The sequence below is a fragment of the Corvus hawaiiensis genome, chromosome 20 (genome assembly GCF_020740725.1).
Source record: "Corvus hawaiiensis isolate bCorHaw1 chromosome 20, bCorHaw1.pri.cur, whole genome shotgun sequence".
In the NCBI taxonomy this organism is placed as follows: Eukaryota; Metazoa; Chordata; class Aves; order Passeriformes; family Corvidae; genus Corvus; species Corvus hawaiiensis.
The window spans coordinates 5,010,842-5,024,740 of NC_063232.1; the positions used below are offsets into that span (position 1 = coordinate 5,010,842).

Sequence of the window (13,899 nt, forward strand, 5' to 3'; positions counted from 1 at the left end):
GCCCCAGTTACTGGTAGCCAAACTCCAAGCATCTGCAGCTGTTGATCATGGGAGTTTGTAAGGCACCAGGTGAACCCCTTGGAGATGCCACTGGCACTTCTAGGCAGGAGAGGACCTACTAGGCCAGAGGTGGAATTGTAAATGTTTACTAAGGTGTACTACCTTCTTCAGAAACTCTGTTATTCCTTCTGCAGCTACTCCCTCCTTCATGAGGAGTGTCTTCAGTCCCATCCTGTTGCTCAGCCTTATCACCATGTGTGTCACTCAGCTGAGGCTCATCTTCTACATGGGAGCCATGAACACCATCCTGGAGTTTCTGTCTGGAGACGAAAGTCAAGGTAGGGGAACCTCTGAAGACCTTCACCTGCTTCCCTGGGGTTGGGAGCTGACCCTGACTTGGTTAGTGAAGGCTGAGCACCTGATTACTCATCAGGTTAGGTCAATCCGTGGTGTCCAAGTGCACTGACAGCTGGTGGGAGGGTCCAGGGAAGAGCTGGAGCCAGCCCAGCACAGAGGAGCTGCGAGGCAGGCGCTTGAATGTCAAACTAATTTTAGCCCGGTGTGTACCATGCTACCCCATGCTATTTCCTCACACAGGTTGTTGCAAGCACCTCTCAGGGTGGACTGTGATAATTCTTATTTTAACTGGAAAACGTATTTCATCGGGTATTTGCTTAACTTATCCTAAGCAAGCAGAGAACGCAGAGCATCTGACTCTCATGAGTAATGGTTGGACTCGGTGCCTCAGCCCAGCACCCGGGGGTGGGAGAAGTGAAGTCAGAGCTGGTTTTTTGTGCAGCTTGGTGGGTGCTGGGGAAGCTCAAGGGTGCTCCCTGCGCTGGACTCTCTGCATTTATAGTTCTGGTGAAGTTCATGGAGCAAACAGGAAAGAGTAGATTAGTTTACTGTTGAAAATACCCAGGATTGCAAAACCGGACTTAGCCTTTTCTTGTTTTGTTTTTGTCCTTTGTAGTAAGATCCAGTTTGAACTTGTTAAATCTGGATTGCATGAAGCTGATAAATCAAGAGGCACTCCTCTGAAAACAGGAGTGAGCTCTGGGGGAGGGAAGGAGACGCAGGAAACTCCAAGTGCCCTGGCATTCCCTGAATTGCTTTGTTTCTTGAGCCTCTGACAGCCTGCAGCATTCAGCTCTTTATCTCCTGGCTCAGGAGCCAGCTTAGACATTAAACAGCAAAACAGCACAAACTTCACATTGCCTACCTTTCCCAACACTGCTTCCTTTTCTGCTTACCTTGTAACTCTGACACTGCTTTTTAAAAAATTAATATTATATATTTTTACCCTGGCTTGCTATACTCATGTAATTTTCATTTCTTTCCTTCTCCTCTGCTCCTTGGAATTTCAGAATTAATATTAACTCTATATTAACTACTATTAACTATATAAGCTGCCAATTCTACTTTTAAGCTCCTTGCTTAAAACAGAGATTGTGTCCCTTGAGTATATTGCAAGTTTTCTGTGCCGCCTTTAAGATTTCTTCCTTTTTTTTCCCTTCCTCCCCCTGAATGTAGCCTGGGCTCATTGCAGTGCAGTCTCTGTCTTAGTGTTTCCATGGCATCAGCAAAACAGTGGTATTGTCTGGTCTCGGCAGTGTCAGGCTGTGCTGCAAGAGCAGTTCCAAGGCACGTGCAGCTCTCTAGAAATGTAATCTGTGTGTGCATCAGGAGAGGATGGGATGCTGCTCCCCTGCATTCCTTGTTCTTCCTGCATTTATTCACTTGGGTGGGATTTGCTCAGAGAGCTCCCTCCACCTCCAGCTGCCCTCGGGAGCACTGAGCGAGGGAAGAGGAGAGTTGAGTCAAACCCTGCAAGTGTTGTGGTAAAAGGAAAGTTAAATATTCCTGGGAGCAGAACAGGAGAGAAGGGTGTGGGGAAAATCACGCAGATAAGTAGTGAGGTCTTTAATTGCAGTCTCCTTGAAAGTTCTTTCTGTGCACATTATGGTGACTTAGACCTGTCATGAAACCAAAAGGTGGAGAGAGCAGTCAGCCTGTGGCTGCCTATCTGCTGAAACCCCCCAAAAGATGAGGAAGAAGCTTAAGGGCTCATTCTGTAAATGAGTGTGTAATGGTGTTGTAGGAAAGCAGGGGAAAATAGATCTGTAATGCCTAGAACCTGAAATTTGTCTGCATCTCTCATAAATTGTCACCTTGCTTTCAAATGTGGTGATACTGGGAGAGCTTGGGGAGAATCTGGGCTGGAAAACTCAGCTGTGTGAGGTGCTTGCTCGGGGTAGTTTTGAGGGAAAAGCATCTAGGACAGTGAATGTAAAGGCTCGTGCCCGTGCGTGCTTCCTTTGCTAGGTATTCTTGCTTTTTCTTCTCAGGAAAGAATGTTTTTTAAGATGATGGATAAGCTGAGGGGGCCCTGTTTTGTAGCAGCAGCTACTGTCTTCTCTCTTCTTTTCTTGCTGACCCCATAAATTTCATTCCCTCATTCAAGCTGACCTCTGCCCTTGCTGTTTAGAGCCCAAGATTAAGTGTTCAGGGTAACATAAAGAGGCAAAACATGACAGCGTGGCTTGCTTCTTACCCTGTATTAAATAACCAGACAAGAGTAAATCAGCTGCTGCAGTGTTTATGGAGAGAGGGTGATGCCACCTGTTTCTCTTGACTGCAGCAGTTGCTATAATGAGAGGCGATGTGGATCACTTCAGGGCATGCCTTTGTGGGAGGAATGGGGGCACAAATGTGAGTTTGGAGGTTGGAGCTGGAAGTTCCTCTCAGCTCCTTTGCCAGCAGCTGGAGCCAGGAAAAGATCATCAGGTGCCATGCTTGGGCACAGCAGGGCAGCCCTGCTGGAGTTTGCTACAACTGTAATGGAGAGGAAGGCTTGTTGGAAACGTTCTCTCCATTACCAAGTGGATTTTGGTGGAAATCCTGGCTGTACCGCTTTGGCTAGACTTAAAAATGCATCGGGAGGGACAAATTAAAATTGGAGCTGCTTTGCTTACAGGGCTGTAACTTGTGCTCTGTGCTGAGATGGGCAGTTTCAGAACTACATCCTTATTTCAGAGCTGTGGCACACCATGACTCACCAGACCTTCTGCGTGGTGCCTCAATTCTCACATGGGCTGCCGAGAGGAAGTGGAAAAAAGCCTTGCAGGGTTGGGGAACTGCTCAGTAACAGGAGGGGACAATTTCTTCTGAGTCTGCTGGCATCAGCTTTCCCTTAGCAAGCCATGGAGACGCTTCTCTCATCATTAACACGAAATTTTCATCACTTTGAGCTTTTTAACGATTGCTCACAAATGCTGTGGTTTTTTGATGTTAATCTCCCTTCCCCCTGCTTCCAAACTTGCCCATTCAGCACAAACTGGGTTAGTCTTCACCTTCCCAGCCTGATTGTCCTCACTGGAGCATCCCAGCTGGAGAAGCAGTAGCTGCAGCTCCCAGCAAGGCAGGAGAGGAGATGACTAAAGCAGGCCTGGCTGTGCTGCACATGAAGCTTATAAAAACTTGTCCTGCCCAGAATAAACCTCACTGGCACTAAGCAGGTGCTGTGTCCCCATTTTTTGGAGCCCTGCCTGCTGCTGCCCAGAGAATTCCAGTGCAAGATCAGAATGGCTGAAGGAAGTGTGCCCACTATGTCCACTCTGATGGCTGGAAGGCTGAAGGATGGAGTGGGGCTTTGATGTCCCAGCTCCTACATCCATCAGTATATTTGCTCTGGACTTTTAATGAGGTGATCATTAGGGAAGAACAGCGGTTTTTGTTGTCTTTTTTCCTGTCGCTTGAACTGACAACTCTTTTTAATTCTTTTTTTTTTTTTCCTGCAGTGGCTCTCTACACTTCCATTTTTGGGGTCCTGCAGCTGCTGTGCCTGCTGACAGCGCCTGTGATCGGGTGCATCATGGACTGGAGAATGAAAGAGTGTGATGATGGCTCAGAAGAGAATGAGGAGAGCAACGCTGAGCAGTGCGTAGTGTGTGCCACACGGGACATGCAGCCACCTAGCAGGCCCCCTCTGCTCTGCCTTATGTGTTGTGGGATCAAAGACTGGAAAGAATATTGGCTCTTCAGTATAGAAAAGAAAGCCTGAAGGAAGACTTGATAATTGCAGAGGAAAGGAGCAGACTATCTTCCATGTTCACTAAGATCAGTCAAGAAGAGCAAATTTAAGTGGTAGCAGGAGAGGCTCAGACTTCCCTCCTAGCCCAAGAGTAAGAGTAACAGCACTGAAATAATTACCCAGATGTTCCTCACCTTCCACTGATGGAGATCCCAGCACATCCACAGGCAGACCTATATCCAAACTGGTGTAGACAGAGTTGATGTGATGTGTGGACAATCTTGCTGTGAATTCCAGCAGCTGCTGGAAGCGTGTTTGTAACACAGGTTTTCCTGTCCTTTCAGAGGTGACAAGAAAAAGAAAAAGCGTGACCGTCAGATCCAGAAAATCACCAACGCCACCAATGCCTTTGTATTCACGAACTTACTGCTGGTTGGATTTGGAATCACCTGTCTTATTCCTAATCTACCATTGCAGGTGAGTAGGTGAAATGGGTGGGGGTGCTGGCAGAATGACAGGACAGTGCCAGGAGAACCTGCTGGTGGTGGCAGGAGGGCTGGGACTGGCACTGCTGGGAAACTTCCATCCTGCTTTGGAAGCCTCACTTTTAGAACTGAAACAAATAACACTGTGCAGTTTCAATTCCTTGGGAGAACATGACCAAGCAGCTATAGTTCAAATGCCAGTTGATACAGAATTTATTTGCACTTCGAAGTTTCTGCAGCTGGGCTGTGTGACAACAAGTTCTTGCCCACCAAAATCCTCTCAGCAGTGCCTGTGTGTTTAAAACTGGGCTTGATTTAAGCTGCTGAAGGTTGAAAAAACTTGCTGCAAGAAGCATAACATGGTGATGTGTACAGCAGGTTATTCCTGCGTCAAATGCTATGCCCAGTGATATCTGTGGGATTATAAACCTGTTAAAATATTTATTCTGTGCCACCACCTGTTTTTGGCAGAGGAGTTTAGTGATTTTATGCTCTACTTAAACACGCCTTGATGATGTAGGCAAACAGCTGCAGTTTGCTCGTACTTGCGTGTTGTCCGCAATAACTTGTGGAAAATTAACTAAATTGGTGGCTGTGGAAAAGCACGGTGATCCTGGCCTCAGGTTGCTGGGGACACGTCCTTGCAGCAGTGCCACTTACCAATGACAGAGCTCTTGTGTGTGTGCAAAGTAAGGAAAAGCAGTGCCTGGAGACAAGTACAAATTTCTTCCCTTGTGCTTTCCCAATCCTACCTAGAAAGAACAGCTTTTAGGAATGGTGGTGTGTTGGGGTCTGGCACCGCCCTGGGTGGGTGTCTAGGATGTGACATTTTTCTGCTTCTCTTTTCAGATTCTGTCCTTCATTTTGCACACAATTGTGAGAGGATTCATCCACTCAGCTGTGGGAGGCCTCTATGCAGCTGTGTAAGTGTCTGGTTACCTATAAAATGTGGCTGGCCAGATAAACTGGTTTGGGATTGGTAGGCTCTCCTGGGGAGATGGAGATCAGGAATGAGGTCTTCATGGTCAGAGGGGGAAAATGATGCAACTTGTTTCCTCAGTCACCTCTAGACATGACAATAGCTGGACTGAAATCCCAGCTGGTGCTTTCCTTGTTTAGCAACAGAGACAAGCACAGCTATGTGTGGGCCTCATGTGAGACTAAACTATTGACACTAAGGTTATATAGTAAAAACTCAAGGCTTTTTTTGTCTTGTAATGAGCAGATATGTGCATGTGCCCAGGTAAAACATTAATGTGACTGAAAACATTGCTGCTGCTCTCCTCTGAAGTTGACATTGGTAAAACATTGCTCAAGATACCATTAGTGATGCCTCCTCCCTTTCCCAGGACAGATCATCCATCCTGTTTCCAACTTGGCAAATTATCAATAGCTGAATCAAAATACTCTCTTCCTCATTAAGCAATGTTTTTGGCTTTGAAAACACATCTGTCCCTCTGTCCTGAGAGGTTGGACAGAGGAACAGAGAGGGGCAATTCTCTTTCAGGGAATCAGAGATTTGTTGAGGTGGGAAGGGACCTCTCGAAACCAAGGTCAGCTAGAGCAGGTTGTCCAGGAGTGCAACTGATTGTGTTTTGAGTATCTCCATGGATGGAGACTCCACAGACTCCTTCTGTCAAAGGTTTAGATCGTAGTGTCTGGGGAATCCAGACTAGAAAACACATCTAAGACTCTGCTTCAGAAATGCATAAACTTTTGGCTCTCTGGCAGCCAGAAGCAAAATATTTTTGTCTTGGGCAAGGTAAATAAATGTATGTTGCAGTGTATATCCCCTTACTTGTAAACTAATCCTGTTTGACCACTGCAACTCTCTGGAACTTCCTGGAGTTTAGGTATTTTTTTGCTTTGAATGCAACTGCTTTGAATATTTGAAGGTTTTGATTTGCTTCTTTCTCTCCAAGTTCAGTTTAACCTGACCCTTTTAAAACACTGCTCAGTCATGGAAAGAGAAAGATGTTAGATGATTCCTGAAATTTATTTTTCCATTAATATTATCTGATACCCAGCACTTGCCAGTCAACAGTGTTGTTTAGTTTGACATAGGATCAAACTTGTCCTCTAAAAAGGAAAACACTAACCTGTTGTGCAGGTTTCACTGACTTCCCAAGGGAGCAAATTGTTATGACCAGATGAAAATGATTGCTCAGCCACAAGTCATCTGGATAAAGAGGCCCTGCTTTTAACTTGTAAATATCAACACTGTGCTCCCTGTGCAATAGGAACAGGAGTTGTATAAACACTTCCACCTGCCCACAGTAGAGCTGCAAAACAAAACAAGCGCTGGATCTGATATTACTAAAGTTTGAGAGCTCAGGATGAGACTATTCTGGAGAAGAAGGCTCCAGCCGTGGCACCAGTGCCACTCTGCTCTCAAGAGCTCCGTGCACACCACAGGGTATAGGTAAATACCCTATAAAAAGGGGCAGTCACACAGTGCTAGAGGGAGTTCTGCACATTATGCATGTCTTGGGACTGTGCTCTCACGTTGGTCTCTGTAACTGGACTGGGAATGTAATCTGACCTGGGTGATGTGAACAGTCAAGGTGACACATAATAATGCTGTTGCTTTCTTTGTTGACAGATACCCCTCGACTCAGTTTGGCAGCTTGACAGGGCTGCAGTCGTTGATCAGTGCCCTCTTTGCCCTTCTGCAGCAGCCTCTCTTCATGGCACTGACAGGACCTTTGAAAGGAGACCCCCTCTGGGCAAGTTCTTCTCAGTTTTAATGTGGAAGCTTCGTGGTTAAGATGATTTTTGGCTTGTTTCTTGGGGGGAAAAAAAGGACTCCTCTGCATGAACCAAGGTTAAAAACAGCTGTAATTTTACATGTCCCTGTTTGCTGTTACCTTGGTGCTGTCCTGGAAACCTTTCCCTTTGTGAGTAATGACTCCCTGGGCAGGAAAGCCAGTAACCCTTATGGTGTATGCAAAGGGAGGAAGGAAATGGTTTCCACTAACAGTTTGTGGTGAGTCAGAATCTGACAGGTTAAAATGGGTGAGTGTGAGCAGACCTCAAAATTCAGGACAAATGCTCTGGCACTTGAGACCTATGAGCTCCAATTACCAGTAAATTTTGGATTGCTGATGCTAATGTCCAAAAAGCCAAATGGTTGTTGAGGGCAGGGCTAATGTGGTGTCTTGCTGAGAGTCCGAGCAGCTCAGTAAAATCATGACATGGGTGGTCTTGGGGAGAATTCTGGTCTCTAGGCTACACTGCCCACGCCTGTTGCTCTTCAATCAGCAAACTTGGTGTGAAAGACCTGCAGCTCAAACAGCCCTGCCTGTTCTGTGAAACAAGACTCCTGCAGCCATAATCCAGAGTGAAAAACTCTTGCAGCTTTTAGCTTGTACACACGAGGTGCTCTGGGCATGGGAGCATAAATACAAAAACGGTGGAAGATGTTGCCAGCACATGGAGCAGGGCGTCTCCTGGTTTGCCCACAGCTGGGTGACGTGGGCTGGGCTCTGACACCGCTGCATGCGTGACTGGGTTGTTGTCTCCTCCTAACCAGCCTAATTGTGGTTTGCTTTTCTCCTGCAGCTCAATGTTGGCTTGCTTGGCATGAGCCTCCTGGGTTTCTGCCTCCCAATCTACCTGGTCTGCTACAGGCGCAGGCTAGAGAGAGAAAAAAAGCAGAAGATGGAAGATGCCAAACTTTTCTTCAAAATCAATGGCACTCCCACTGAGGAAGCCTTTGTTTAAACTGGTGCTTCATGTACAACCTCCCCTGTACAGGTTCCTACCACATCCGTGGGTTCTACCTGTGGTGTAAGCCAGGACTTTTCTCCCCTGGCTCTGCCGGTCTTTGCTCATCACTGGAGCGAGGGCTGGACATCATGACTGATATGCCTCAGATATATGGCAGGAGGAGACTTCCCACTCCTTACTCCAAAACACAGGACACTTTTCCTTTTTATAAAGGCCATACAGATATTGTGTCTTAAATTATCCCCTGATCACACTCTCCAGCAGCAGAGAGTTTGCATAGGAAACTGGGGAGAGAAGGAATAGAGGGATGGGGGAAGAGGGAAGACAGACCATAATTTGAGTTTGCAAATGTAATACACTGAAGTCTGTTTTCTCCCCCTCTTCCCCCAGCCTTGGCTGACACAGTCTCGGATGCAAGCTGCACTCTCCTCCCTCCCCAAGGCTTCATAATGGTCTTTCTGCTTGATGTGTAGCTGGACCCAGTGGTTTTACTGTGTCTCCAGACATATCCCTGTTTCTGAGGCAGGGAAGAGGTTTTTATTCCCATGTGTATGAGCACAGCTTCAGTGTGTATTGCTAAATGTTGGCTGCTAGCACTGACAGCTCCCAAACCTTTTATTACTGCAAATGACACAGACTGTGAGCAATGGATCTGCCTTCCACACTGAAATGATGAAGAGCCTATAGTGGACTGCTGGTCCTAGACCAAGCCTTCGGAGGCCTGGAATTCCTCTTCTTCCCAGTTCACAAAACCATCTGTATATGTTTTAAACTATCTGCAGTCCTGGAGCCTCTGAGATAAGAACTGGATCTTCTTTACCAATGAAGTGCTTTGAGACTTGTTGCCTTTTGCCTCTTCCCTCCGACATGACCCTGGGAGGGGAGCAGCAATGTGTATTCAGTGAAGTGGAGAAGCTTCTTGAAGCTGAGTTCTGGGGGTTCAGACACCTTGGTGTTCATGTGCTGTGAGCTGACCTGCTGGTGAAAAGAACCAAGAGTGCAGAACACTCCTTTGTGTCTGGTAACTGGATCCTGTGGACATATGGCAGGGTGATGTGGTGATGTCATTTTTAGCCATAAGCTTATTTACCTTGCTATGATAATGGTCACCTAACTGCTGAACACCAGGTTACTGTGACTGACTAAAATGCTGCCAGTTTGGCTGTTCTAGGAGCCTTCTACAATGTTGATGCTCTGTCTGGACAGAGCACATGGTGACTGATTGTATGGTGAAGCTGACTGTCAGAGCAATACATGTGGGTAAAGGTGCTCCAGGTCTGTTCACACCAGGGAGTGGAATACAAAGGGAATTTTTAACCTGCTTATTTTTATAGAGGTTTTCCTTGTCTAAAGCAGACTTTTCTGCCCTTAACCTTCTTGTTGAAGTCGGTAGCTCAGGCTCTGTAGCCCTGTGTTAAGCACTGAACCGAGTGGAGCTGCTGGAAGCAGGACTGTGCAGGGGTGAGGATGAGCATCCCCGGTGGGTGTGTGGCACCGACTGCACTGGGCTGAGCTGGTGGCTGCGGGAAGGTTGGGGCAGAAATAAAACAATTATGAAGACCCAGTGGTGGTGTTTTACTACACAGCCTGACAGGGGCTCAGACATTCACCTTGGCTATATCTGGTTGGAAAAGTACAAGCGTTGCTCACTGGCGATTAGAAACAACACCGTGCTGAGACCTTCCTGTGAGAAATTACCTGAAAGCTGGTTGTTAACTCCTTCGTTGGGGGTTTGAAGGAGACAGAACCTCAGCCCGGGCAGGGTTTCACCTTTCCTGAAAAGCGCCAGAGCCTCGGCAGCAGGGCCGTGAGCCCCGCGGGTCCCTGGCTGGTGGCGGTGCCAGCGCAGGCGGCCGGGGCCGCTCCGCGGGCCGGCAGCGCCATCTCGAGTCGCTGCTCCCGCAGGCGGGGCGATGCTGCTGCGAGCCGCGGTACCTTTTAGTCTAAAGTTACTCCTTTCGGAAGGACTCGCCACTTGAGGATTTTACACTTTTTTTTTTTTATTTTTTTTTTTTTTTTTTTTAATGTGTTGCCTTTATTAAATGTGTTTGTTTCAAGACAGCTTTACTGCCTGCTGTCAACACTGTACTCTTCTGGAACTTTTTGTCTTTTGGTGATGATTTAGTGACCTTTCCATCTTTTCTTTGAGCAATAATTCAGATGGCAGAGTTTTGATTCATTTTCCTGGTTCCCTGTCTTGTCTCAAGTACGTGTTCAGAGACCCACCAGCAGTGCTACAGCCTGCCTAGATTGCCAGAGGGCTTTCTGCAGATTTCTGCATTTTGTATTACGATACTTCTAAATGGTTTTGAGAAGAGTCCTGTTCTTGCTCAGAGATATTTGTGACATGACAATGACAGCTATCAGGTGAGTGAGCCTCCATCCATAGTCTCAGTGTCCTAAAGCATAGTTGGAGGGTTGTTTCATGTGCTTTACTTCCGGCATTACTTCCACCTCAGTTTCAGAGTTGAATGTGATTGCTTCCACTCTTAAGTCACTTAAATGCCTGTTACAAATGTCTCAGCAAAATAGTGGAAAAGAGAGTGGCATATTTTAATGAAGTCTTAGTGGAGATGCTGCTGCCTTTTAATTTAGCTGCACATACTTCAAAGGACACACTTTTGTTTCTGCCATCTACCTCCCTGCTTCAGTTCCCAGTTCCTGCCCTTTATTAGGGCTATCTTCAAATCCAGTTTCATCTGATAAACTGGTGGATGTGTGTGCTTCTGTTCAGAAGCTGCTGGTCAGGTGTGAGGAGTAGAGTTCATGCCCTGGTGGGTACACAGGGAAGTTTTAGCTATTCAGGGTTGAACAGATAAATGAGATCATGTTCTCAGGCCATGAAAAGTCAAACTGTGGGATTCTTTGCAGAAGAATTTAGTGGGGAACAAAAGTATCAACTTTTTTTTAAAAGAGGCTGGTTAAACAATGCATCCACTAACTCAGGGAGATTTTAAGTTGCTGTAAATGAGAAAGTTATGCCAAGGAAAGATACTCGTCTGCATGTTCTGTCTTGTAAGAATTGGTCAAAGCTGGAGAAAACACGCTGGGCTAAAGTGAAACACTGGTCTGATCTAATGGGGTGAAATTTATTCTGACACTTGTGAACCAAACTAATTTCAAGAGCACTCTAAGATTTATCTATCCAAAACCTGCATCTGCATTCACGATGTGCAAACACTACTGATTGTGGCATAACTGCTTTAGAGCTGCACCTCCTGCAGCAGTGGGGTCCTTGGAGGGCAATATTCTGCCTTCAGCTTCTTCTGAACATTGTCTTGCACAGTGCAGAAACACAGCTGGGGTGGTGCCATCACATGTGGTTGATCAGGGGCAGTTTGCCTCATCCTTTGATGCTTAGGGAAGTGGAATTGTGGGTTATATACATTCGGAGTGGAAAACAGCGTTGCTGCTTCCCAGCCGAGTGATGCAGGACCAAGACAATTCCTGGTGCGCTCCCTGTGTGCATGAGCCACCTTGTGGGAAAAATAAATGGGCTACCAAAGACTGGAGAGTCACAGCAGTTTGCATCAATAATGCATTTATCTGTATAACTCAAATACAGGTCAATGTGTTTAACTGCTTTCATAATTCCTTAACGATTTGTAGGACTTGGGGATTTTTATGCCCTTCCTTACCCTCATCCATATGGGAAGTGCAAGGAGGGTGGCCATGGGAAAGACCTCCATGGAAGCAACCCCAGCTGAATGTAATGAAGCAGAAACCTGATCTGTGAGTACCTCAGAGTCAAAGGTTGCTGTGTAAAGTGATTTCACCTTCTGGAGACGCTGCTCCCAGGCTCTACAGCCTCTCACATGCATTTAATATGCATTTGTATTTAAAAAAAAAAAAAAAAGAAATTCACAGCGTGGGGAAGGGAGGGTGACAGCTTTTTGCTTTCACTAATCTGCCAGAACCTAAGCCCCGTTGACACAGCCTTTGTAACGCTAATGCAATGACACTATATCAGAAGTAGCAGAGAAAATCTGTGCTGTTCTGCTTAATAGGACACTTAAACTATGGCAGTCACTGAGTAAAGCTATATATGGATCCTTGAGATGAAACTGGACACAGATGTCTGGAAAAAAAAAAGGGGCAAATCTTGCTGAGACACCAACTGCAATGCTGCTACAGCAACTGAAGTGTTCAACTCCCACAGCAAAGCCCATCCTCTTCATGCTCTGTCTACAAAGGAAAATTGCAGGATAATGAGATTTTAACTAAGCCCGTAAATCACTAAAATGTTTTCAAGTAGAATATTTCCCTCTTGACAGGCTGATGAATTTGGAAAATATGCTACAAAATTTAAAGCAGATACTGTAGGGTAAAAGGAATGAAATCTTTACACATACTTGCTACTCTTTTTTTCCCCCTTTGAGTTTTTTTCTGCATCTGCAGAGCTTTTTGGTATTCCCTACACCCCAGTTTAGAAGTGCAAAGTGCTCATAATGGCAAATAGTATTACAGTAGGATTCCTGATGGGAACAGACTGGTTTGGGGTTTTTTTAATTAAAAAAAAAAAAAAGGTCACTTCTGAATTATAAGTCACAATGTTATCTTCTCTGGAATAGCTGAAACAATGGTGTGTTATGTAGCTGCAGTCTTACATGTTAATTATAAAGCCCACAGGTCCTTGTTTTCCTCCATGTGCTGCCAGCCTGTCTGCGCAATCTGTTTTTTCCAGGTGTCCTGTGCTCCATGTTGTCATCCTGCTGCTGTTTGTCACTTCCTTGTGCCTGACCCTTTGTCACCTGCTTTTTATTCTGGAGACAACCCCCCCTTTTAGAAAACCCCCTCTTTAACCTGCCAGCATTACCTCTCCCACCTTTTCCTGTCCACAGAATTTTTTGTAGCGTTTGCCGAAGTCGAATTGTAAACTCCTTGGGGCAGGCCTGTGTCATCTTCTCTGTGTTTGTAAGGTGATGTGCAGTACTATTTCAAAATAAAGTGATAATAAGTTAATCATTAGTTTTCCTTCTGAGGGTGAACATAATGAAAGCATTGGTTGCTTCCTAATGAGATTATGGAGCTATGAATGCTTTACAGGGTGGCATCTGCCAAAGGGAAGGACCCAGGTTGAATATTTCCTTGACTGTCTCTTCTCTAGGTTAAGAGGTAATAAATAATGCAAATTAAACTTTTCTTCCCCAATTGAGTTTAATCTCTGAGAAAAAAACTGAAACCCTGTAGATGGCAGGTTGAGAACGAAATCAAGCTCAGCTATACAGCGTGAACTGCTATCAAAAAAATAGTGAAAAATAAACAATGTGGCCTTAGATGGGAGCACAGGTGTTACCAGCAAAGCTGCACATCTTGGTTATCCATGCCTTAGCTTGGTGAGGCTAAATCTGTGGTGGTTTACTTTTCCAATCCAATAATGACAATCATTGAAAATGCCATAAATCATGACCTAGTGACAGGGTGAAGCCCATGACCTGAAGCCACTCACCCTGTCTGACTGTAGCACTGACTTATCCCCTGGCTATTTGTATTAATACTCTGGTCATTTATCATTCCCCCTCCCCACCCTCCAAAAAGACGGGGGCCACAATGTTGACAAAAATACTGGAACACCTTCCCCGTTTGGGACAGGCTGAGAAATTTGGGGCTGTTCAGCCTGGAGAAAAGAAGGTTGTGTGGAAACCTCACAGC

At 45.8% G+C, this 13,899-nt stretch overlaps 1 protein-coding gene across 3 annotated transcripts in view; it reads left to right on the plus strand.

Moving 5' to 3' along the window:
* The window catches only part of SLC43A2 (solute carrier family 43 member 2), a 31,968-nt gene extending 18,759 nt beyond the window's left edge, over positions 1 to 13,209 (plus strand). For all 3 annotated transcript variants that reach the window (XM_048324586.1, XM_048324585.1, XM_048324587.1), the window contains 6 exons: positions 195 to 338; positions 3,801 to 3,939; positions 4,378 to 4,510; positions 5,368 to 5,441; positions 7,121 to 7,244; positions 8,080 to 13,209. In XM_048324586.1, the coding sequence (XP_048180543.1) occupies positions 195 to 338; positions 3,801 to 3,939; positions 4,378 to 4,510; positions 5,368 to 5,441; positions 7,121 to 7,244; positions 8,080 to 8,241 (776 nt within the window). In that variant the 3' untranslated portion in view covers positions 8,242 to 13,209. The remainder of the gene's footprint in view (positions 1 to 194; positions 339 to 3,800; positions 3,940 to 4,377; positions 4,511 to 5,367; positions 5,442 to 7,120; positions 7,245 to 8,079) is intronic.
* Positions 13,210 to 13,899: the final 690 nt, after the last annotated feature.